Here is a 27542-nt window from a genome sequence, read left to right on the forward strand (position 1 = left end):
CCAAACTTTAATGGCGAGCAAGCTCATTAAGTCCTGATGAAAGACGGCGTTTGATACGCGTTACTGCCCTCCAGAGCCGCCACTCCGGCACGCCTACATTCAACAGGGCCCAACATGTACACAAATCTGCTATGAGACAGACCTAGCTCTCCAGCTCAAGTTAAAAACACTCAAAGCTTAATTAAGGAAAACAAACTATAACTGTAAAGCAATAATTATCCAGCGGTATAATGTCTGTCACCATGGCGTAGGCCATTGCTGTTGAAAATTCGGTCTAAATTCTGCAGTACAGCTGTGAAGCGATGTAATTTGTTTGTTATTGTTTGACTGCAATTAAGGATGCGTGTCATAATCAGCACTTGGCACAGGCCAATCAGAACTGTGTCTGGAGATCATGTGACACCGACTGTGTCACTGGAGGTCCCGGGGTCCACTAGGATGCGCTCAGCTCATGTTTGCACTTGTTGCATAACGGAACAGTGTCGTCTTTTTTGTTTTTTTTTTCACTGGACGGTGGCTGTTGTCCTGAGCCCCACGACTGATGTGATCTGATCCAGCAAGAAGTGACAGGATCCAGTAATCCGGCACTGGCCCCTGTGCCATGTGACCTGTCCGTATGCAAAGGGCCGCACACAGGTGCTCTGAGCGGGAGAGACGACATGTCACTTTGACACTGAGGAGTCACCTTCTGTCTGACATGTGTGATCGGAAATCTCTTTCGTCTCAGACAGGTCTCACCGTCTACCAGACGTGTCTCAGGGTATCTCTGATATTTTTATAAATCTCATGACATTTGTCACTGTATCTCAGAAAAATCTCAGCTCTTTCAGGTGACTTCTCATAAATCTCTTTGCACCTAGAGTACGTGTCGCGGATATATTGCCCAGCTTTCAGTAGATTCTTATCCTTCCCTCTTCAAAATGCAAAAGGTCTTGCTACGTGCTGGATCTCTGAACATAACCTTCTCATAACCTGTCATTAAATTGCCTTGCACTTTCAAATCAAGGCTCCTTTGATGCTTGGGAAGGCAGCAAAGATGTCAGAGCCCTGAAGCGCAGGGAATCTTTTCTTTCCAGAGGAAGTGGCTCCACTCGGTGGCATGCCCCCATTAGGGGAGAAGAGCGGGATTAGAGTGCAAAACCTTCCAGTTGCGGTGCACGGGGGCGAGATCACGGCCCCGGGGGGATGTGAGCTCTGCCCCAGGGCGCGGCGGGTACCATCTGAGAGCGGCTTCATCGCCGATCTCTGCGGGCCTTTGATCTGTGTGCCTGCCTTAATCTCCCTGTTTAGCGGTAATTACAGCCCACCAGCCCCAAGCGTCTCCCAGCATCCCCTAGGGCCTGAACACAAGAGCACCAATAAAGCTGGAAGACCTGACCTGGGGAGGGGAGGAGAGGAGAGGTGGGGGTTTGAGTGCTCGAAGCGGTCGCTGTTCGTGTTTGTCTTCTCACTCACAGGAGAGAGATATTGCGAGCGAGAGAGGGAGAGAGAGGCAGAGAGAGAGAGAGGGAGAGAGAGGCAGAGAGAGAGAGGGAGAGAGAGGCAGAGAGAGAGAGGGAGGGAGAGGGAGCAGTCTATCAGCGGTGTTTATCTCTGTGCACACACGGCCGCAGTGCCTGTTGGTGTGGTTTGTTTTCAGCGGTGATGAGAGGTGGGTGAGATCGGGGGGGGAAAGGGCCCCGCGAGAGTAATGCCTCTGCCACTAGGGGGGTTAGAGGGGGGGTGTTGACACGCGATGACACGCAAGCTGTCAGCAGCAGGATGTGCTGAAGCAAGGGGAGAGTGGCCTGAGACAAAAGGTGGAAGACTAGATCCTGCTACAACCACGCACACACTCACACACACACACACACACAGACATGGACACACACACACAGACATGGACACATACACTCACAGACACACACACTCACACACACTCACACACACACACACACACACACACACACACACACACACACACACACACACACACACACACACAGACATGGACACATACACTCACAGACACAGACACAGACACACACACACACACACACACACACACAGACATGGACACATACACTCACAGACACACACACTCACACACACAGACACACACACAGACATGGACACATACACTCACAGACACACACACTCACACACACAGACACACACACACACACACACATACACACATGGACACACACACTCACAGACACATACACTCACACACACACACACACACACACACACACACACACACAGACACACACACACACAGACATGGACACATACACTCACAGACACACTCACAGACACACACACACAGACACACAGACACACACACACACACAGACATGGACACATACACTCACAGACACACACACACACACAAACACAAACACACATATGAATGCAAGCACACACATTCCTACATAAAAATTAAAACACACTCACGCATACACAGAATCAAAGGATTTGCTGTTTGGGGAGATCAGGGCCGTATTCAAGCTGTATCAGGACCACATCTCGGTGGTACTTTGTAATGTTGGGGGGTTTTGAAACCGTCAACCCTAAAATGGCTCAACCCATCCAATCTGCTTGCTGAACCATCTGCAACATCGAAACATAGACAATGTTTAAATGTGACATTTTGAGTATAAACATTAAAAAAAATAGTATGTGTTTTAGGCGTAAGATTCTGTGGATACAGACACTAAAACATGTAGTCTTTGTTGAAGATGTGACATTTTGTTGATATAGACATTGAAACATGTGCTCTGTGCTTTAGCTGTAAGAAGAGCACAGAAAGACCGAAAACACACAGGCTGTGCTTTAGATGTGGATGGGAGAGGTTCGAACCTCTGATCCCTAATTCTGCTCCCCCAGTGCATCTTCCTCAGCAGGGTAACACTCTGCAGCTCCGCGCTCCCCGGCCTCATTCTCCGCTCTCAGCTGCCGCGCGTAGCGCCGCTTCTCCTGAGCTCTATATTAACCTAGTCAACACGCCACCCAAAGCCCTCACAAATCCATATTGATCACAATATTAATGTGTTTATCCCTATTGTGCCTTTTTGTAGCCGCCACCGAATCCAATTAGAGACATAAAGATAATTACATCCCTCCATCTGTTCCTGCTTGTTGCCTTTTTTTTGTACAGTAGCTGCGCTTGACTTCTGGATGGAATCGCATTAGCATAACTTAGCATGCATTACCGGACCTAGCTCCTGCCGGTGGAGCGCTCCCGATCGGCCGCGCGGGCCTTAGTACTAACACTTGCCCGGTCGACTGTTGACCGCCGTAGACCCGGTCGCGCTCCGGGAGGCGAACCGCGCCCCTCCCGAAAGCGAAAGGGGAGGAAATGAGGTCGGCTGCCGGGACTCTCCCCAGCCGCAGCCGCCGCCAAGCCGGCTGTTCCTTGCGAGTGCCGATTTGTCCCTGTGATTAGATGGTGAAACGAGCAGGACAGTGAGTGGAGATCGTGACTCATTGGTGTAATTTAAAACAGACCAGCTGTAGAGGCAGAGAGAGAGAGAGAGAGAGAGGGAGAGAGAGGGAGGGAGACAGAGGAAGAGACAGACAGACAGACAGACAGACAGACAGACAGACAGGGGGAGAGAGTGGGGAGAGAGAGAGGGAGAGACAGAGATTGAGAGAGAGAGAGGGAGAGAGAGGGAGGGAGACAGAGAGAAAGACGGGGAGAGAGAGAGAGGGAGGGAGACAGAGGAAGAGACAGGCAGACAGACAGACAGACAGGGAGAGAGAGGGGGGAGAGACAGAGACAGAGACAGAGACGGAGAGAGAGAGAGAGAGAGAGAGAGAGAGAGAGAGAGAGAGAGAGAGAGAAGGAGAGAGAGAGAGATACTCAGTCAGAGAGCTCAGAGCGGTACAACACAGAAGGAGGACAGATCAGCCCTGAACCCAGCGCGGTTTCAAAGACAACATGACAGTCAGAGTTTAGTGCAGTGCAGTAAGGCTCAGTTCCACATTCTGCAAAGATGTACAGTACAGGACAGGACAGGGTAGCGTAGTGCAGCCTACGGGAGAGTGAATTCATCCTCTTTTTGAGGAATGAGACACCTCTAAAGCCACAGAGGGAGGTGAGCTCTGAGCTGTGGCGGCAGTCATCTCTCTCTTGGTTAACGTGATGTCATCAGCCCTTACACCACTGCCGCAGTCCCCCAGCTAACATTTTCACAACGCTCACGTGATGTTCCCGACTGCAGTGGTGTGAAACTGGCAGGAGGCTTTGAAGGGTGTCGTTTTAGTGCGGACCTGTACATCCCTCCAAAAGAATCTATATGTGTGCCTATACAGGGTCCTTTAGAATAAGGGTTTTGGTGTATTCTTGCTACACATAACAATCCTCTACATTACATTACATTTGCTAAGCAAACTCTTTTACTCAGACTGACTACCACAGCTTATTATTCTAGCATGCTGCTCATTTATACGGCTGGATATTTACTGAGGAAATTCGGGTTAGTGACCCAACCTTGCCCAGGTTAGCCCCAGAGAACTGAGCTGGCAGCCTCACACTGTTACTGTTCTTTACCTGCAAGAAATCTCTACAGTAGACTGCAGCCGAACTTTCTCAGAGCATTACTTATTTACTCATACACATTGCTTTGGCTAAGGAGTAATATGATTGATTTTTCTGGCCTGGCTGAAGGTATATGTAAAGCAGAGGGAAGAGAAAGCTATCAATTTTCTGAGGTCTATTTCTAGAAGCGGACTCACTGTTTTTCAACAGATTGGCACAGCAATTTGCATGGAGCTTCCATTCTGCCTACCGGGAGGGAGGCACAAAATCAGGCCATCACAAAACTCCAAAAAACACTCTATCACAACAGCTCTGAAGATCACAATCTTTTTTTTTGGGGGAGGGGGGGGGTGTCAATTAAATACAAGCTGGAGATTGGCCAGGCTGAAACGATGCTTTCCAGGAACGCTAAATCGTCTGAAATTACTTTTACGTACTTATCTCCCGCAAGAAACGATGTCCAGCCCATTCGAGGAAACGGAGTCATAAAACTTTAATCTCGTTCTGGCGAACTCCATCAATCTCGCTCCCTCTCCCGGCTTGTGGTGCGGGAAAACGCTGAGTGGGGCGAAACGCATGAGTGTCGTATTTCACGTCCCCTCGCGAAACATCGGCACCGCCATCGATTGCGGCTCGGTCCAAATGCACCACCATTTCCACGGCATTGTTATTCAGACGCCCCGCGGAGACGAAGCTGCCACCGGCTGCGGCTCGTTCGCGGGAGCGGCGGAAATTGAATCAAATGGAAATGGCAATGGTCGCACCGACACGACAATGGGATTATTCTGTGTCCCTCAAAGCTCGCGGGACGGGGAGAATCGACCTCTCAGCAGCGTCTGACCGCACCGCCACGGTTTGACCTCGCAGCCTCATTCAATTCAATCCGCGGCCCGCAAGATTACAATCGCAGCCAGAGGCCCCTGTGTTTGAACTGAATGTCACGGATATGCGCAGAGCGTACGGGGTGTAAAAGACCTCTTTGTAGGTACAAAGGTAAGGGGACCTGGGGGACTGGTGAATTGTTAAGCCTTCCGAGTGTCGGACAAATTTGAACGGACAGGAGCACGATTCTATGGATCACAAGAGGCGCTCGTGTGTCCAAATGCTGCTCGTGACTGTGTCTCCACACCCAGAGACGGGACGGGCCACATTTCGGCATCCCCCCGCTGCCGTTCGTCCTCTCGCTCTGGAGGCAGAGTGCCCTCCAGGAGACGATGGGTCTCTTTGTTCTGGCCCTCTATTGAATGCGCTCAAAGTCAGGGAGTCACTGCGACTCGTGAATGGACTACGAATGCAGCTCAAACTGCTCGCCTTGTTCGAGTAAGAGCCACTCGCAGAGGAGGGAGGAATTTTTCAAATTCATTTTCGAATGCGTTCGGTTGACGCGCAAAATGTTACAAATACAGCGGTGGAATGTCTTTTGAGATGCTGACCGACCCCTCAGAAGTGCAGCTTTAGGTCAGTATCGCTTCCTGCTGTGTAAACCGTACTGTTCTGTGCTGTGCTAAATTATATTAGCACTCATCTCTGAGTGGACGCACTGCTCAAGGGTGACGTTGACTGATCTACCACGCATTTCCATCGTTAACGATGGCATGGTCTGTTTTGTGGGGGCGGAGTGCATCACTGGTAGCACAGTGGCCAGGAGTCCTGACCGTGCCGCTGCACCGGTGCCTCTGTACAACACCGCAACTGCCAAACGGTGCTCGAGGTCTAGCTTTTGGCACGGGTCCTGGAGACAGCTCAGGTGGCTGCGGGAGGCACACGGGGAACTCTCAGACACATTACCCGGCGGAGGTCCCCCGAGGAGCACCGGCAGCTGGCGCGGGCGCGGAACGTGGGGCTCGCACCAATGAGAAGCAGCGCTGGCCCCCGTGTATCCCAGAGCTCTCATGTTAAATCCCTGTTAAATTAAAGTCCGAACAAAGAGAACGCCTCCTGGCCGAATCCCTCCCGATCCCCGCGCCGAATCGAATCAATTTCGCTGAAACAACACACATCCGTGACGCCTTTCTCCAGCTCCTTCTCCAGTGCCGGGTCTCACCGCGGGAAGCGGCCAGGGGGCGTCGACATCTCATCTTCCCTATGAGGCGACCTCAGATTTAGCCACATGACGCCAAATTTAAGCAATCCTCGCCCGCGCATCCATTCCTGGAAACAGAATTTTCGAGCCATCTGAACAGGCACCCTGAATCTAAAAGCGCCAGAGCGTAGCTGTGTGACATCTGTGACAAGGAGAGCGTTTTTTGCACGCCGAACGCCTCGGCTTGCAGTTAGCAGCAAGCGCGCCGTACCTTTTAAAGACTAGAGACTGGCGTTTAAAACTCCGCTTCGACTTCCGTTCAGCGGGACTTGCTTTGTTGGTCGGCGGCGTGCGGTTCGAGGACGCCTAATCCCGCGGCTTCCTCCGCGTAGAAAGGTGACCCCCCGCCTGTCAGCCCGTCACACGCGCAGATTCCATTAGCGCTGTCATCGGTCTCGGGTGTGACACTCCGCGTCCCGCGCCGCGGATCACCTTCCCGTGTCCTAAACGCATCACCGGGGCGCTTTCGCTCCCTCAATGTTTACCGAATGTCGAAAAGCATCACGCTGTATGAAGCGCATTAGAGACGATATGGGTTAGGTTAGGTTTACCATTCACGCGCGCTGAATGCAAAGCAACCTTCACCCCGGGGCTATCAGGAACAGAATGCGTTTGCCGTCGCAGCGCGGCGCATAGGCCCGTCAGCCACCTGTCCCAGTCTCCCAAGGCCGTACGAACGCCGCACTTGAGAGAGGGGCTTGTGCTATGTGGTTCAGTCAATTGGGGATATGGTCATTTCAACTGTCCAAATCATGAGATCAGCTGTGATGCACAGTACCCATTTACAGGCGGACCAAATGCCCCCAGTCAGTCAGATAGGTCGCTTGCGTTCCTCTTTCTAAATCGCACCTCCCTGTCAAGCTTATTAATCTCACTCGTCAGGCTTTCCATCCTGTAGTTTATGGACTCGGATTCTGACCATAGATATAGAAAGAAGAGATCAGCTCCTCCAATGGAGCATACCACTTGAATCCGGGTGAGAGCCGGGAAACTCACATTAAATATTACAGTATCCTTGATCGCTGCCCTTGATCATTCTGAAATTCATACTTAGCATTCCACTCAATGCTGTATCCTTGGCAACATGAGCAATACTTCCATTTATGGTGTCATATAGAGTAGAATGTTGAATCTTGATCGTTCTGTTGGGGCTTGGACTCTCCAAACAGTCGTTTGAAGGGCTGTTGCATTAATGCCTGAATTCATTTATGTTTAAAAAGAAAATCAAAAATAACCAACCCAGTCCACATTATATGACATATTATGACATCTTGATTTTACTTTAGTTTTGACAGGTGGTAATCAAATGGCAATCAAGCAAACAGTACTTAAATTGCTGACATTCTAAAAATACACAATGGAAACTGAATATACAATTAAATAGTGTTGTTACTTGTGTAGCAATTTTAATCGTACAGATTAAGCTTTTGTTATTCACCTAGATGAGTGAGCATCGGTTATTTAAAAACGAAAAATATTTTGCCCGTCAATAGTGTTTAAAATTCAGTACATCACTGGATCGGCACAAAGGCACCTCTAACTGGTGTGCAAACTGGAAAACCTGTCTAGAAATCCACACAGGCTTCAACCCCCATCCTGTACCTTATACCTAGAGCACTGTAAGCAAGAATGGCCCGAAAGGCCTAATAGCTTTTTTTCTCCCATCAATCACCATGAGAAGTTCCACGCCGCGAATGTTAAACGGCTCTCGTCCGGGATGTTTTTTCCGGTGGGAGAGTTTCTCACTCGGGTGGCTTCTGATTGAATGGTAGGAGAGGGGGGGGAGGAACCGGGGGAGTCGACCGGTGTGTTTAGCCTGCCTTAATGGCATGCCGTTGATATTCGCAGCGAGGGCCGCCGGATCAATGATCCTTCGCAGTCTGGCTGTTATTTCTTTTCCTGTATTTGTACAGTGTATCGGGGATTCGGCTGAACGTTCGGAGCCCGGGCTTCGGCTGAGTCGCCGTAAAAAAGAGGACGGGAGCGATGGAGCGGGATGCCGGGTAAATGGGATATGCAAACTTCACGGGCCGGTGTGTCATCGGCAAAGCCGTTATCCGTTTATGGCCACCTCCAGCCAATCACAGGCCTCGCCGAGACGGAGCCGGCGAATAACAGTCATTAATGAGACCGGGCTCGAGAACCGCTGTCATTAAAGTGACTGCGCCAGCAAATCACGGTCCTCGCCGAGGCAGGGCCGGCGAATCGCAGCCCTCGCCTGCCGGGACAGAGCCAGTGAATCACAGCCGTTTACGAGATCGCCACTAAATCACAGGCCTTGCTGACCCCGAGCCAGCGAATCACAGCCCTCGCTGAAGGCAATGCCTGCCATTGCGCTCGCCTGATTACACACAGGCAGGGGATGGCGACAGCTAAAGGATCATTAAAATCATTACCGAGCTGCGCAGCAGCTCAGAGTCGTGGTCAGGAACATGAACCTTTCATCTGAGGTTTATGACTTGGAGACACTGGAACACTGTGGCTATATTATACCTCGGAGTCCCTTTCCTCAGTCATTTTAGCAAATATCAGCACTTCCTCCAGCGCCTCCTGCCAAAAGGCAAAAAAAGGCAAATGTGTTTGTCGAAACTGACTGTGGGCGGCGGCCTTTGATCCCTGTGATCCTGTATGTATCCACACGCATATCGTACAGCAACTCTCCTTTCCCGCTCCTGCGAGCTCAACAGCCCTCCCCACGACTGATGTTTAAATGGCCTGTGTTCTCATCATTCTATAATGCAGTTAGCCTGCACATATGAGTTAAGAGCAATATTTAAGCAATGTGAACAGTTAAATAAAATGTATTGTGTGTGAAGCGGATGAAGTTTAAAATCGAATGCTACGCAAAGTCCTAGTGTAGGTATTGCGAATGTAATTACGCACTTTTAGATACTCAGCAAACAAAGAAGTCAGTGTATTAGAACTGCAATGAGGATACATTATATCCTGCACGATGAATGCGTTATACAACTCTCCATATCGAATGGTGCGAATCGGCTAAGTGGAAGTTTCTTCGTGGCCTCGAAGAATCCTGCACCGAAGCACCACGCGATGCTCCTGAATGGGATGCTCTTCCCTTCCACGCTTCAGAGGCTGTGCTACACCGCAGTGCTACAATGCTGGGCCATGTTGCCGCGGTCGCTGGGCGGAATGCATTGCTACCCGTTTGTCCCGGCCCTTGCTTTCAGATGCGGGTAAACGAAGCACAGAAATGCACAGTAATCCTGAGCAAGCCATGTCAGCGTTTCGCTCGCTGTGCGACATGAAACAAGTTGCATATGAGTGAATGCGACAAGCCTGGAAGAGCAGATACGTGGCTACTGAAAACAGAATCAAACAGGCCTTTATTGTCTGTTTGTGTTTCTTCATACGCGCACACACACGGACGGACACACACACACACACACACACACACACCCACCCACCCACCCCACACACGCAGCACATAGCACACATTTAGAACCTGTCGCTCCACATTATGTGATTCTGACCCAGTTCTCAGCCCCTTGTCTGGGCCAGGCCACAGAATTCTCCAGAATGAGTGCTTGAACCTCCATCAGTCTAATCCATGACCAAAATCTCAATCTCCTCTGAATGTACAGGATATCCTCACGAGAGTTTACCACTCTCCTCATCTGCTCGCATTAAAACGTCAAATCTGTCAAACCTAACAATAAAAACACTTTATTATAATACATTATTACACACAGTGATATTTGTGTAGAAGTTACTTTCAGTCTTCATAAAGTGCCAGTCCATTACGGCATGTGCTTACAGAGTAAAATATTGAATTTATTCATTTACGGAGGCCTGACATGTATTCATTTAAGATTTTATTACCGTTATTAGTGGAGAAAATGTTTCCCTTTCCGCCAGACCTGTCAGCTGCACGCAGGATGCAGGCTGGGTTTAAATAAAACTGAGGTCCTCCTTTCAGGATGTGCGGTGTATCATCTTTTTGAAGGCGACGCACCTCGCAGAATTGGGTTACGGGAGAGATTTCTCCCCCTGCGGTTGACGCTATCAAGGCCGGGCAGGCGGACAGGGGGCTCGTGAATGTCAGACGGCGGAGAGAACTCTCCATGTTTAAAACATGAGGCCGCCCTCCCTATCTCCTCGAAACCAGAGCACCTGGCCGGGCGGCTATTTCCCTTGTCATCTCTTATTGGGGTTAACAAGGATAGCGAAAATAAGCCCCTTTAATCTTATCTTTTTCGAGGGGGCCCTTCGACAGACACCCGCGGGATCGAAAGAGGAGGACGCACTACAAGCTTTTATGCCGCTTCAAATACACCAATCCGGGCTTCAAGGGGAGATTTCGATTTGCCGAACAACAAAGAAAGGCGGGATTTGAGTTTCGGGGGTTTGAGCGTGATTTTTTAGGTGGTTTCTGGGATGCTTAATGGTTTTCTATTAAAAATAACACGAGGACAAGCTTACTTGTGACTAAACAGAAAAAAATGACATCTGCATCGGTGGCTTTGGAAGATCGATGGATATCCATGCTTTTTAATTTCTAATTAACCCCGATGACCGCTGATGTTCCCCCCCCCCCCCCCCCCCCTTAATCGGATTGTGAAAATATGATTACGAGCAATGCCTTTGTTTTCATAAAAGGACACGGAGTCCGCTCGACTGTGTCCTCAAAAGGACACGCCGCGCAAACATCGAACCGGGCTTTTTTTTTTTTTTTTTTTACGGGGACAAATGATTGAGCTGCCCGTCACAACGGTATCTCTAGATGCCGCTTTTGGCGACGGCGCACCTGACAGGGTTCATCGAAACAGATCAATTTACATTCATTCGGCTGATTTAAGGGTCAGGCCGGACTTCAGTAAAAAAAACACATCAGAATCCTCCAAGCAACAGAATAGTTACACGGGTGAAAAGGACTGCGTGTCAGCCTACGTTAACAAGACAGGGAGTCTGGGAGGGAGCGCACGTCTGAAGCACCCGCAAGGGCTGTGACATTGAAATGTCTATAAACGCACTTTATGGGATTATGTGAAATGGGGGTACAGCGATACGGGGTCAGCGGTAAGTGGATTGCATGTTTCAAGGGGACCTCACTTCACCCCTGTGTCCGCCCGCTAATGTCCCGACGTGACTCAGTCCCTTCCTATTCAGCTCCCCTGGTAAGGCCATCCACAGCTGTATTAGGTTTGCTTCTCCCGTCTGTTGGAGTGGGCTTTAACATGTGGCACGGGGGAAGTCCAATTTCCCCCACCCTCCGCCGCTCGTTCACTGAAGTAGTCTGACAGCAAGGGCTCTTTCACACTGCGCAGAGTGGGCGTATAGGGATAGGGAACTGTTCCGTCGTAAGCTTCGCCCGTCAGAAATTAGACCGAAAGACTCCATTCAGACTTTGTCTGTTCTGAGGTTCTCCGGTTTTCAGGTTTTTTCGTATACTTTTACATTCAGTCACCTGCCAGCCGCTCTTATCCACAGCGGCTTACAAAAGCGACGCGGGGTACAAAAAAAAAAAAAACGCGTCTGATAGAGTCGCGAGAATGACGGCGCCTACAGGAACTGACAGCTCGCCTCTGAACGTGCGTCAATCCGACGCGCAGTGCCGTAGCAACCGGCGCCTTTGTGAACGCGCAACCGATGAAGTGCCGCACAAGAGAAAGAGAGATTTAAGTATGATTAGGGAGGGGAGCTAGGACGCAGTTCGAAGAGCTTTGTCGTCTGTCAGATGGAGCGCGCACTATGGCATAAGAATGCCATTTAAGGTACCTGTTAGGAATTTGGTGATATAATGTGCAGATATGAAAAACATGCACTTCACCGTTTTTAAAAAGAGCACAGTGAATGCATTCTTAGACCCACAGATGAATTCCTGAACTTGATAAGACTCCCTGACAAAACAACTAGTCAGGTACATTAGCTCCATAGTCACAGTGATGTGTAAAAATTCTGCTGCACAAAAAGTTTTATGGGAACTGGAAAGCCGATCACGGAGACCACACTTCTTTTAGAAGAATACGGTTAGTCTGTGTACATAGGTAATGTCACACAATGGAGCACCAGACTACCCATACTCCTCTGTGGTCTAGGTACATGTGAATGCACTAAAGACACATGGTCAATCTAGTTGGACTGAGATTGGTGACTCTTGTGGGCAAAGGCAAACCACACACACTCCAACAACCTCAAACCCCCTCTCTGGTTCTGGCAATGCGTGACTTTCAACAAGAAATAACTGCCTGCGACGTTCCATCTACAACCTTAAATGTCAAAGGGTAATAAAACATCAGGTGACTTCACAATCCTCGGCTCACCTTGAGGGTGAAGAAGAACGACGAGGAGAACTCTGTTAAAAAAGACAACAGTCAATCAAGCTGACAGTCGGGCCACAGCACGAATCTTTTTTGTGTGCAAGTTATGAATAGATTCTGCATGTGTTCAGAATTAAATGGGAATTTTCTTTTGTCGAGGAGAAGAGCCCCCTCTCTCTCTTTCCCTTTCCTCAAACCAGAGGACAGCTGCTTTGAGCAGAAGCCGCATAGCAAACTGAATGAGTGATATTTATATATAACATAGGATCACTGGTATTTTCCCCTCAGATGAATTCACAGCAGGGGTCATTTCATATCTCAAGTAATGGTCATACATAACTCACTATCTACTCTGAATGCTAAGGAACATCCTATGAATCTAAATGATATCTTCTGAGAAATGATCTAACAACAATTCTGACACTATGTTTCAAATCATGGTTCATGTATACAGGAATACATATTTCGTGATCATATACAAATACATGGTGCATGTGGGATAGGAAAATGTAGAACAATCTTTACACCCTAGAAAGATATAGTCTATGTTATAGAATATACTGCAACACACTACTTTTCACAAACATGGCACCAAAAAACAAAATTTTCAAACTAAAATCACGTGATTTTGAGATGGCCCAGTGTTTCGGTCCATGAGCACTGATGGGTTTTTGCAATGGTAGAGTCGAGTCTGCCAATCACATGACAGAGGCCAAGTTGAGCTGGGAGATTGTGCAGCAGGGGGAAATGGCAGTGTGGAAAGGCCCACAGGCTATAATGGAATGCAACCTGGTTGTTTTTAACCGAGCAGAAATGGCCCACTGATGCGGAAGCCCTGAAAGGGATCACATGACTTTAACAGCATTAACCCATACTGTGCCAGCGATGTACAAGTACACCATGTGGCAGGTTTAAAGACATTTTTTACACCTGGCCCTGAAGTGGTTAAACCGTCGTACGACGATTTCAGCACGCGTGGGTTGAATTCAGATAACAATAACATAAACCGCAGCCTGGTATTGACTAACGGGGCTAAATTAACAGGGCTAAATCGAGGCTAAACCTGCAGCATGCATAAAAGACTTTAGGGACAGCTCACTTAGCTCACACTGTTGGCACCTCAGGCTGTTAATCTTGTCACCTGAGAGGACGGATTCAAGGACGAGAACGTCACTCTCCCTGGAAAAGGGGAGGACATGTCACAAGAATACGCCACAATGGAGATGAAAATAACTACGCCAGCTGGTTCAGCGAGCATCTTCTTCCTGCGGGGCATCTGTGGTATTCTCACAGCAGTGTGGTTTTATGGGGCGTCCGGAGGCCACCACAGAGTTCACGGTAAATAAATACGGGCAATAAACTAGGCTAGTCGTTTTTTCGTCCTCGAGGCAAAGCAATGGCCCCAGCATTGACCCAGAGAACTGTACAGAAGAATCAGAGGGAAACACAGACACACATAGGTCCTCACCGGCCTCAGGTCAGTTTTAAAAACACATCATGCATTTATTATCAGCCTCTGTCATCATGAGGAGTAATTGATACAATAGCGACACACAAGAAAATGTAGCCGTCTTTGTTTCCATAGGAAGTGCTTTTAATAATTCAGCACACTACACGGTGTGCAATTCTTTACAATGTTCTCTAGGAGTTCACTATTCCCTTCCCTCTCTCCGTCTCTGCAACAGTTTTAGCTGCCCCGTTGATAAACGCATACCATTATTTTGCATAAGATATGATTTGGTGAAAGGTTTCTGATTTAATCCATTTTTTTTACCTGGAGTTTGTTTATAACTCTGAGGAAAAGGAGTTAGGTAAGTACCCTCTTCGTGAATGCCGGTGACAAGTAATTATTTCCGTTCCAGCGGCTCTGAAGGTGGCGTCATTACGGATTCAGTTTTGAACCCGTGACTCGCCACACTAGCGCAGCCTGGAAATCGCCCATGCAAGGAAGGTTATTAAATTAATTTCCCCATCGAGGTTCACTGGCAGCAAAAGCCGTTTGGAAATCAAACCCGCTCAGACAGCCCGTGCGAGGAAGGACGGGGGGCGGGGGGGGAAGCGACAAAAATGGGCCAATCAAACCGTGGAGAATCTTGGGAAATCAAAGCTCCATGACACATCACCGCACATGTGGAGAGCGTGGCCCAGCAGTGGCCTGGCTCTGCTTGAAGTGGCCTGCGTCTGGCCGAGAACTTGTGAATATTTAGCACAGAGAATACTTTTTATTTCCCTTCTCTTTTCTTTGATTCCACAAGTCGTTTGAATTCCAAACACAGATCTAGAGAAGTATTCATGTCCCTTTGATCAATTCATTTCTCTGTTGAGCTTTGAAATCAGCCTCAGAAGGCCAACTTCTCCTTGTAATTGCCACTCGGAGGTTACAGAGAGAATCGATTTTCCTCTAGTCTTTTTATGCCAGAACTGTTGACAGTGTCGTTGCGGGAGCGAAGGTACCAAGCATTGGCCCAAGGTTACAGGATGACAAAAATAATGCTCATATCAGTCAGCAAAAGGCCTTCGAAGATCACTCATTAAGACAATTCTATCGAGTAAACATCCGTTTGACACCTGGAGAAGATAATTATGTCCACTTCTTAACAAGGATTGCCGATATTTGCTGGATTCTATTTTTACATTAAGAAAAACTTTCATAACTTTTCCATCACCAGTACCCGCTCTACCACACAAATTAAACCTGATGTGTGCTGTTTGATATTGTCTGTTTATGAGGCCATGCCATTTTCCTCAGTTTTAAAAGCTTTCATAATCCATTTAAAGGGAGAGCAGGAGGCAGTGAATTAACATGAAAGGGTCCATGTTCTTTACTCAGGGAAGAGCTTTTGGGGATCAGTGACACCTCGCAGCACAATAGGAGTAATTACTGTTTTAATGGTCCCTTCCCTGCCCATTTAATCCCTACCACTCTGTGGATTCACTGAATGGAAAGTGCTGGGCAACCTAGATATAGAATTTCCAGAAGGGTCGCTCTGAAAGGCAACAGTGGACCCATGGCAATTGTGGAGCAGCAAATAGGAAAGGCAGAATATTTCCCTTTAAATTTATGCTTAAACTGCTAACTGTCCTGAACTTGTTTTCCTGGTTTAAAAGCTGTCTGGTTTCAGTGAGAATAATCCATCAGCAGTCAGATCCTCATTATATAACCTTACCCAATGCTGAATCATTACATCATTAATGGGTTAGGTTCAATCATTTTGATATCAGAAACATTATGCATCATGTTTTTTGGTTTAAAACTCAAATCTTAAGTTGAAGTGAACCAGGACCAACCACATTAGATACGATCAACTGAACATGAATTGGATGTTGGTCGGATGAAATCTTATTTAAGTCTACTTGGGTGTTGCTCAGTCAGTTCAAAAACAAGTCTGAGATACTTCAATCCAAGGCAAGTTAGTAGGCAGGTTCTTTGTCCTCCTACATGCAGTTTGCTGACCGTCGCGACAGTAGAAATGACTACATACACAGAAACAGCCTGCTACGCCTAAACTGGCTTGTCTCTGAGATGGGCCTGTAGACCACCAGACCCCATTCAGGTACATTCATTACAGGTGTCATATTGGACAGGAATCTGAGAGGTACGTTTGACAGAATGTTATGCGAGGTGTGGTCACTTCATATCTGAACCGTTTGGTATTTGCTGTTGTCACTTTGACGTTGTATGCAAGCACAAGGAGAGACACCGGAACCGGAGTCAACTTCCTTGTATGTGTAGAAGTATGCTTGGCCAATAATGTCTGATTCTGGTTCTGATCTGCAATGGCCACCGCAGTGCCGCTCAACAGCTTCTAAACACAGAAGTCCATTGGCCCATTAATACATTAAAATTCCCCTTTTATACAAATCAGAGGAACGCATTAAGATTCCCTCCGATGCCACCCTCACATTACCAATAATTAAACACAGGGCGAGTAGTATTTAAAAAATAACTCTTTTAAGAGGCTCTTTGCCAGAAAAAGAAAACATTTAATTAAATTTCTTTAATTAAGGCCAGGCTGTCATGGGATTTGAGCTCTTGGGTTGCTGAAGTCGACATTAATGCTTGAAAGTTATTTAAATCAGTATGTGCAGATAATGTGATCTTGTCCTATTAGCTGTGTTGTCAAAGATGCCACACACATTGATGGATATTGTATGGATATGGAGAGATGTTTATAGATGTGCGTGTGCATCAGGAAAAGGAAATAATCTAACAAAGCACTAATTTCATAACAGCAGTCATGTGAATATGTACATTCATATATTACTCCCATGTAAATCATAGTTAATTCTGGGCTTTACACAAACAGAAAGTTATATCAGCTTTTTATCTAAATACACCCACACCCAGATGTTTTCAAATCTGATGTCTCTCATCAATAGATCTGAATGACATTACTGACTAAAGCCATTCAGGACATTTTGATTTGACAGGTGTGATGACATCATCGGTCACATGACTTGACATACCACAGGCCTTTTGGAGCCTCGCCCATGCCTTTATCTTTGGCAGACAGAAGGTGGGCGTTGGGCCGCGCCTGAACCGCTCCTCCGTAACACATTTTCCGGTCTGGCCGACATGATGCATGGTGGCTTGCACGGTCATCAATAATACATCTGCAAACAATTTTTCCCCTCCAAGGCAACGCTGTTCCCAGCCAATGATTAAGTACCAAATGCAACCTGAGATGTGGCTGAGGTGAGACTCATAGCACCCCCTCCCCCCCCCAAACTCCCCGCCCTCCGGGCCTGCATCATAAACCCAGTCCTCCACCCTCCCCTGGGACCGCCGACATCCGCAGGGTCAGTAACACCTCCTTGGTACCCCTGACGTTGAGTCTTTAACCCTTTCACTGCCCCTATGTACAGCTGCTCCTAAAAGGCAAGGCCTGGCTTTCTCCACAGCTCTGGAATGTTCTTTGATCTTCTCGCGTGCTGCTCCTTAATCCCCACTTTCACAGCTGAGCAGAGAGGGGATCAACCGTCAAGAGCCTGAAGCTTTGTGGTGGTTGTAGTGGGAACAGGGGGGTTGGGGGTAGGGGGCTGCAAGTGGCACAGAGGAGGAGGTTAAATAAGTAAGGCCTCTGAGCTCAGGCATTGCGTTCCCCAGTCCTTAATACTCCAAGCCCATTATGTTCCCAAGTGCTTAACGCTGCCAGTATTTAACACCGGCAGATGCTCCTTCATTAGATGCGATTTGACACTCGATAAGCCAATTAAAACTCCCTCTGAATAAACCGGCCCGGACGCTTTTGCAAATATCAAAAAAAAAAGAGCCAATTAGGACAGCCCGGAGCAGGGGAGGGGTTAATCTGCGCCATGGATCCCAGTTTCATTTTCTGATTCCCGTGCTCCTGGGACTGCACGATCTATCGGGTAAGAAACAGGAATCAACAAAGGCTTTAACGGACCATCACATTCCGCCGCGTGCCTGTCGCCGCGCACGAAATCGAGCCCGCGCAACATTTTAAATGGCAAAGCAATTAGTCTGTTGTTTTTGAAACTGAGATATGGTATCAGGTCATATGATATGTTTGGCATTAAGCGTTACTACATTTAGCAAATAATCTCCCTGCTTTTGTACCAATAAAGTTTACTACCCGTAACGGGGCAGTCGAAATTAACCTCATCGCAGGGCACAAAAAAAGAAATAAAGAAATAATACAGAAAAAAAAATCGCGACCGGCAGCCTGGATACGGAGGATGAGAGATGACATCACTTAGCCGTGTCCCCGCAACGTTTATCTACCTGCCAGCCTCGTAGTGGGGGGAAAAAAAATAGCCGCTCCGTAGGCGCGCTGATATAACCGCAGGGGTGCGATACACAGCTGCTGTGCTGCCGACGTCTCATTAAAGCTGCATGGCGTTCAATAATGCTTTAACACCCAATAACTCCGCTCACCTGCGTCTTCTGATAGCCTTCCAAGTCAAGACAAGAGGACATAAATCCCTGTCATAAGACTGACCGTAATGTAATGAGACATTAATAAATGATATATTCGTTTAAAAAAGACTATGTTCAATTTAGGAAAGTGCTCCCCTGACTGAGACCGTTAACTGCTCCTCATCGGCTGTCAGCTGCTGTACAAGACGACGACCTGGGTAATTCCGTCAAGGCAGAGTTAATTTAACAAGGTTATTTACAGCATTACAGGCATGCATGTACGGACTCGGACTGGCTTCATGTTGCATGTGACCCACCATGAAGAACTCCCCAATGGCAAATATCCAGATTCTGGTATACCTGGAAGCTACATAAAAACACAATCACTGGCAGACATTTGCATAACTGTTTGATGTATTATACTGTATTCGATATAAATTGAATTTCTGCAGCCATCTAAACCCAGCTAACTAAAACCTCTCGCCATGTCTGTGTCACTGTGAAGTTTTCGCAATATGATCACGTTCACGCAACGCTGTCGATATCACGTACGGTCTAAAAAGGTATCGACAGCTGGGATGTAAAACATGAGATGGGCTTTGCAACCCCCTCGCTTACAGATGGGAGAAATTGGCTCGCACGCATGCATTTGCTCGCACGCGCGCTCTCAGGTTTTTTTCCCACAAGAACCATCGTGTTTTCACACAAGGACACTCGTGTTCTGTATCATCCCACTCCGTATAAACAGACGATTGAAGTGCTCGCGTGCGCGTGATTTGAATCTATAGAGGATTTACCCTGAGACTGTTAGGATTACTGTGGTTTGGACACCCCCCCCCCCCCCAATCCCACACACACACACACACACACACACACACACTACTTAAGATGCATTGCATCCCATAAAAGCTGGAGAATACAGGAGCACCGCAGCTAAAAAAACTTTGCTCATTCTGACATTGTTCCATGTGTTATAGGTTTGACCGAAGCACACTGAATCTACAGTGCATGTCGTCTGCAGCATGTTGTCTTCGAGCGGAGATTTGATGTTTTATTTTACCAGGAGGCCGGTCTGATTGTGTGAGATATGCTACACAATGTTGTAGAGGAGGAGCTGGAGAAGGATGAAGCATGCTATAAATAACAGAATCAGCTCCGTATTCTTCCCTGAACCTGTCTTACAATACAACGGTAATTAGCTGAGCGGAGTGTCGGGGAATAATTGCATTTCCACGCTGATATTATCTAATTTGACAGAAAAGACACGTTTGAACACAAATAGCAAAGAATTAGGTGGTGAAATATATTCCAAAGCCATCCACCTCTCTCCCCCTCCCTCCCCCCTTCTCTCTCTTCTCATCTCCTCTTCATGTGGACTTTTACGTCTAATGAACACCCGCCTTTGATCCAAAAACATTGCGGATAAATATTCATAACGATTCTGAAAGGACCGTTTCATGATTTTGTGCTCTGGGCCTCTCCGCGAATGATTTAAACTTTAAGTTTCCACCTTCATTAAGCGCAGACCCGGTACGGGCGGAAAAGTGTCACTTCGCGTTTCTATATTATGACATAAATAGTCATGCGCTTCAGAGGAGCCGTGATCAAAGGGCCAATCGTGTATTTTTAATCGCCCAAAGGGGGGGGGGGGGGCTGGGTTGGAATCTCTCCGACTGTGAGATTCGGTCACGTGTTTTCCGCACAGCGCTGCGGACGGACAGCCGCCGCCGCGCAGCGTCACTCTCGGATTCAGCACCTCGGAGAGCGCACGTCGCGGCGGGCGCGAAGCAAACGGACCGTTCGCTGAACAATAACGCGGGGGGATGAACAGTTTAATGAATGGATGCACACACCCGTGGAAATTAATTATAACGATCGCGGTTATTATAATGAACTCATCTGTGCTGCACCGACACATTCGGTCCGTGTTAATCGCGACCATGAAATTAAAACCTCCGCGCTCTGCTTTTACCTGTGAAAACCCTCGCCCATCTTGGTTACCAAATAATGAGTCTCATACTATACGATCGGCATACTTCATTAGCTGTTTTATACGAGTGCAAATGTGTCAAAAAAGTATCAATTCCGTGTGCACGTAATAAAAACTTCCATCAATAAATTCACTTCAACTTAAGAAAACGTACGCGTGTTGGGTTTCTAAGGACAAGCGTCATGTATAGATTTGTTAAACCTCTGTGTGCTTGATGTTCTCCAGTTAAGCAATGCATTGAATCTTGTTATTCAGCCTATTTCATTATGTTTGAGGGCATATCTTCAAACTACTTGAAAAGAAATGAGCAAATATTGTACTGCGCTACTGTGAGTGAAATGCATAAGATCTCATTTGGTCAGACCTAATATGGTTGGGCTTAGTCAGTGCTTGGAACTTCCTATTTCCAGCGAATGTTTTGGGGCCCACAACAGTGAGTGTGTGTGTGTGTGTGTGTGTGTGTGTGTGTGTGTGTGTGCGTGTGTGTACTCTGCTGTCAGAAGAATCCCAGTGGCCAGCCAGCTGCTCCCTTGGTGACGAAGACGAGGAAGCATGGACATACTGAGTTACACGTATCGCCACCTACCCCAGCGTTGTCATGGTGACGATGGTGTACCAGAATGCCGCCGGGATACTGGTAAACTTGCTGGCCGAAGATCCTTTCTCCGCATAGAACATCACCGTGGCGAAAATGATGATGGCCATCGTTAGCGAGAAGAGCAAGAATCCCAGCTCAGAGGCGCAGCTCTTCAGAGTGTAGCCGAGGATGCGCAGCCCCGCGGAATGGCGGGAAAATTTAAAAATCCGGAACACGCGGAAGACCCTCAGGGTGACAAACGCCCCACTCACGTCTTCGTTGTCCGTCATGACTAACCCTATGTAGTAGGGCATGATCGCAACCACGTCGATGATGCTCATCACACTTTTGACAAACTTGTACCTGCTTGGCGCTGCCACCAGACGCAACAAGTACTCGACGGTGAAGATCATGACGCAGGCCGTATCCAAGCAGAAAAAGGCCAAGGCGTAGCGCTCGCCACAGGACACCTCTTTGTATCGCGAAGTCCCGCAGGGCACGGTCTCCACCACGTTGGCCATGACGGAAACGGCGATGAAGAAGCCAGTGACGTAATAGAACACCAGCGCCATCGTGCTGGTGTGCGGGTTTTCGAAAGCCCGCCACATTGACTCGCGGATGGTCATGTCGGTGGGCGCCAAATCATTGTTGGTTTCATTCTCTTCGTCATCTTGGATTCGTTCGGCGTTCTCTCGCCGGCGGTCTTTGTACTCTTCGTAGCAACAGTCCCCAATAATCTCAGGTATTATCCCAAAGAACGCCAGCTCTTCGTCGTAGGCAGATATGCACTCGTGGCGCGGGTAGTGAAGCTTTCCGGTGCGGTAAAAATTAAGGATGTGTCGGAATATGTCGGGGTCTCGGTCGAAAAAATACTCGTTAGTTTCTTCGTGGAAAAAGAAGTCTCGCTCCGTGCTCCCCAGCAAGGTGTCCGGGTACCTCTCCAAAGTGTTCCGCCAGGTCTGAAACTTGGTGCCGCTGACGTTGAGGATGATGAGTCCGTCCTGCGTTCTCCTCTTGTCCCGCGGGGGCGCGGGCATAGGGGCGCTCGCCACGGGCATCCATCCTATGGCCGCCGCGCGGGCGAACGGAAGCCAAGCCGCTACTCCCGCAGCCATGCCGACCCGCTCTTCGCAACTTGGTCCAGCTGAAGCAGGCTCGAGTCCCCCCCCTTTGGCAATTATTGAACTACCGCGTAGCGACGAACGGACATCTACGAAAACAACGCAAAACCAAGGAGATCAGAATGCTTACTGACATCAGTATACTGTGCTATATGTATATCCAATACAGAGAGTATTCAGAATTAGGTGGCTTACAAACGGGGCCATCAGATGCCCGGAGTACGCATATGTGTTTGAAGCTTGAAAAATATGATGGTAAAATGTATACATATCAACATTTCCCGCTTTCATTTGACGTCTGCGTAACACACCACCACATGATCACTGAAAAAGGCTGAGGCACAAGTTGTTTGCGTCTCGAATTTACACAAGTACAGAGCAGAGAAACACTGGCTATTCTGTGCACGGAGTTGATATGGTATTTAAAATACTCTCTTACCTCCACGTATGGCTGGTTTAAAGCAGATGCATGTAGTTTTTTTTGCTATGTTTCACACTCTTCCAGAGAGATTCCCTCTTTGCCGAAAGCTGTAATCAGCACTTTTATCCTAGGTACCTGTTAAATTCTCCCAGAACTGCGAGGACGGCACCAGCAACAAGTTCGGAACGAATGTTGATCACGCCCTTAAGATTTCGGACAAAAGCCTAGGCGCAGTCACAGATAATGCCTTTCCATGGTCTCTCCTTTATTCCCAAGGAAGCGATGTACCAAGAGCGATCTCTCTGCGATGCTTTCTGTGTGACTGTGCATGAAGAAACGCGCAGCTGAGCTCCTCTCAACGACCGAGAGACCACCTCTGCAAGCAGTAGCTGCTCGAGCAGGCGGACAGAAAAAAAAAAAAAAACAGCAGCCTATCGGTGTCACAGACTGCCTGTTCCGCTGGAAATGTCACCGACGCCGATACCTTAAATTAAAAATTAACTAACAATAACACAGTAAACAGATACAGTAGTCGTAAAAAAATAACTACAGCCAGCGGGGTCTAAGTTGAGCTGGTCGCTGCTCCTCCAGGTCTTTCCGGTCGAGACGTGCCGCTGCAGTGAGCCCAGAAGTTGCCGCGTTCTGAACGCTATGGAGGCGTGTCACGTGCTGGAACGTATTTACTCTGTATAATTTAGACTTCTAATAATGTACGATGAGAGGTACGACCGTGCGTGTACACGAGAATGCGTTCATTTGGAGCGAATGGGGAAAATATGTGTCATAATGTATTCGGAACTACATAAATAATTACTCTCATTTCTAAGCTTCACTCCGTAAAACTGTATCAGACTCCGTTCATGAATCGGGCATCACACAGATAGCGGAGGCACGGCAAAAGGAAATCGTCTACTGAAGGGGCCGCACAGGTTGTTAGCCTACTTCTTCGCGACAAATGCGTGTACAAAAACCATACCGCTAGATGGAGACAATTTTTTTTTAATTCGCGTGAAGCCTGTCCTTTAAGATCAGTTACCATCAGTACCTTCGAGCTTAGACTAAAAAAAAAATGAGCGCACACACCACGCGCAATCATTTTAGAGCACTGGCATCACCTCCCCGTAAACTCAGAAGCAATCATAAATATTGATCTGGACATTATACGGTTATCAGGAATAGTTGCTTAAGCACACAATATGTTAGCGTCATGACAGCAGCTACTGCCAAAACACCATTAGCATGGACACCAGTTGTGCTGGCACTACACTGATGGCATGCGTATACATTCTGTCATAAAAGGGGTAACGTTCTTATGTAAATACACAGTTGTGGAGATTTTCAAAATGCCTTGTATTGTGGTACTTAGCGATTAATGTTGATAAAATCAGGGCTATAGGAACGTCTTTTTAAAAGCTTGATTTGCATGGAGTAGGCTATGTTCTCTATGTTGCGCGACTGCGTTTCCGTGGAGAAAAACGGGCTTTTAGTACTAGTAGACTCCTGGCTAAGCGAACTTGGTAGACTACAAAGTCATCTAGCGGCCACTATCTGCCGTCAGCTCCTTAGCAAGACAATGATGCCATCAGTTTTCCAAAGTGGTGCTTTTAAAGTTTATTGTACAGTAGTCCACAGCAGCCAGATGGTTTAACAATCGAACTTGACTCTGATAAACGCCATTAACGGACAATAAAAAGCTTACGTGAATAATCAAATAATACTATAACGAAACTCTTCACCAAGATTGCCTTTAGGTAAATATTTAATTCACTCAATTCTACATAGATCTAAAAGGTTTATACAATATTTTGGTTTGACGTGTGGAGCATTTTGAACTGCGGCTCATCTCTGGTTTCAGATCAAAAAGAATGTAAGGAAGTCACGCAACAGCGTTGCAATATAGTACGCAGTGTACGCACTACAGTTAAATTAGGTATGATTAGAACTGAACATATTACATAATCAAAAGCTTTCATAGTGTACAATTAAATAAGATTACACTGTCAATCGATTACAATGTGTAGGCTATGTGTGTGCGTGTGAGCGCGCGTGTGGTTATGGAGAAAGATTTATCGGCATTTTTTTTTTGTCTAGCAAGGAGAAATAGATCATTTTACATTGATCTAAGTTACGGGCAAGATCCGAGAACCACAATTAGAATGGAGAAAATGATTAGTAAATATGAGTTCAATGAACCAGAAGATATATAAATAATTACTCATTACTCCAGGGAAAAGAAAACACTCATTTAAAAAGGATTTCCTGGGGTATGACATGAAAGTACATTTCCTGCCGACTTTCAGACTACAGTATCGTGAGGTAAATGATTGCGATTCGCATTCACTTCAAAGGACAAGTAGCTTTCCTTTATTTCCGTATTATTTAATTATTTGAGTCTGAGTTATATAACCCTTTAAGAAGCACATGGCATTCATTTTTGTTTCCAGAGCACACAGAGATCAGGGAAATTTGAAAAATCAATTTGACGCGCTTAACAGCTGTGCCGTTAAGTTGCGCATCAGTTCTGAATATTTTTACTTTATTTATTTATTTGTTCTTTTTTGATGGGCGGGGGGTTGTTTGTTGGGCGCGGTATTCATGATTGAATGTTTAGGGTCCCCTTGGTGGCGATGGGCGTCTGTGTACGTCTGCTTCCGGGTTTTTTTTTTATTTTTTAATTTGAATTACCATAATGACAGCCCACTGACCCAAGCTTTTTCACATTCCCAGTAGAGCAACGTTACAATTCCGACTTGACTTGCCGCGAAACGCACGGCGCATGCAGAACAGCTGCGGCCTTTGCCGCATTCCAAGAGGACGCGTGTGGAACATCTTTTTTAATCGTGTAGCTGTCTCGGCCCGCATCCATCTAACAGACAGGGGGGAAAACACCACCGTCTAACCTGACACATCATCGGTGTATTGATTGGGTGTAGGTGAAAAATGTCAGTTTGGTTCACGTAGCACCCGCCTGGTTATTTTACAATGCATTTCAGTTGCTGGGCACATCTTTGCAAGAGCTGGTTTCAAAAATGCCTGCCTTGTTTAAGAACGTATAATAAGGCAACGCCACTGTTTGCAATTTTAGGATATTAGAATTAGACGAGGCCCTCGAAATCTCGCTTTTCAGCACCCTGGAGAGCGAGCGCATCTTGGTCAGTTCTTGCATCATCTGGCGCTATTGAGAACTTCTGGCAATTCTCAGGGCATCGGAAATCTTTTCCTTACACCCACACGGCGATCATTACCACAATATCCAACTCCGATACACATCCAAACAATAGTAATACAATCCCACGTAGGTACTCCACTTCTATAAATCGGTGTCCACAGTTCCTCCCCAAAATCCCTGCAAACATAAGGGGGCCCTCAAGGATCCTCTGTTCACACTGCACACACCCTAGACGCGTGCACAGCAGAGCTTTCCGCACACACTCTGTACTCTGCCACCGCACAACCCCTAATATGCAAACTGCCCCCTACACTTTTCCCTATGCACGCAGCACACCCAGCTTTCTCCCTTTCACCGCCTGAATAACTCACAGCTGCAACAAAGGCGGTTTCCGGTGTAAAAGAGGACATATCTGATAATGCTTGTCTGGCTGGTCGCGCCAGTGTTCGGGAGAGCTGACTCACACCACGCGAGCCCCGCGAGGTTTAGATCGATGCGTTAGCACCGCGGCAGAGCTGCACCGATCCGCTTGTCATAACATGCACCGCGCTCGCAGACCAGTTCCAATTCATTTCGGGGACTGAGACCGCGCTGTCCACACGTCCTCTCTCCCATAGGTATCTGCTAATAGACATAGCAGGCTGGGAGCGGAATTTGAGGTCTCAGACCAACATTCTCCTCCTATAGAAGGTAGCCTAACGTATGTAACATATGACAATCTTGTGATGTTGTTACCGCATCACGGGACCACTGTGAGCACATCACGTCATCTGAGATCAGACCTGTTACAAGGAAATGTTACTGTAATCAGACTTCGAAGTAGGTAGGATTTGTCTTCAAATAATTTCCCTCATCACATTCAGATTCACTTGATCACTACAGCAGAACGCTTTTTGGCCACTGCATTGATGATGAAACTGAGATTTATGCAGAGACATTCTGTGACACTCTAATTCTAACGGGTTAGTGGTTCCCCTTTATGCTTTATAGAGGAAAAGCTTCAATCCAATCCAATTGAGTATCTTTTGTTAGACGTTACATACTTATAGCATAACAGTGAATATGTGTCTGTCACCAGGGCTTTTAGTCTTGTGGGAGAAGTGTCAGAGGGCCTGGGGTGACCATGGTTACCTGAAATCAAGCTATTGTAGAGTTGTGATAGAAAGACAATTGTTTTGGGAAGAGACAAAGGAGTGTGAATGTGAGGGGTGGTTTAAGTTCCAGACTTGTCATGCAGTTATGACTTTATCTGATTCTAATTTCACTGAATCTAAATTGATGACCATTTTTATTTTCATCTATATTTTTTATATTTTTTAATAAATAGCTTTATATATGATACAGATTTTGTATATATATATATTTTTATATATTACATGTACATATATTTTTAATTGTTGACCATTATTTGAGAAATACGGCAGTTTACATGTATATTTACAGAAGTAATTCAGATAAAGTACTAAGGCCTGAGAAACAGTCATGAATATTTTCAGG

The 27542-nt window shown here is 47.0% G+C and overlaps 1 protein-coding gene across 3 annotated transcripts in view; it reads right to left on the bottom strand.

Annotated features, from left to right (window-relative positions):
* The window catches only part of LOC118771898 (potassium voltage-gated channel subfamily D member 2-like), a 109292-nt gene extending 85529 nt beyond the window's left edge, over nucleotides 1-23763 (bottom strand). For all 3 annotated transcript variants that reach the window (XM_036520046.1, XM_036520045.1, XM_036520047.1), the window contains exons 1-2: nucleotides 22895-23763; nucleotides 21344-22544 (exon numbers count right to left, since the gene is read on the bottom strand). In XM_036520046.1, coding sequence (XP_036375939.1) covers nucleotides 21344-22449 — 1106 coding nt within the window. In that variant the 5' untranslated portion in view covers nucleotides 22450-22544; nucleotides 22895-23763. The remainder of the gene's footprint in view (nucleotides 1-21343; nucleotides 22545-22894) is intronic.
* Between the last annotated feature and the right edge of the window lie 3779 nt (nucleotides 23764-27542).

The sequence above is a fragment of the Megalops cyprinoides genome, chromosome 25, assembly GCF_013368585.1.
Source record: "Megalops cyprinoides isolate fMegCyp1 chromosome 25, fMegCyp1.pri, whole genome shotgun sequence".
NCBI lineage: Eukaryota > Metazoa > Chordata > Actinopteri > Elopiformes > Megalopidae > Megalops > Megalops cyprinoides.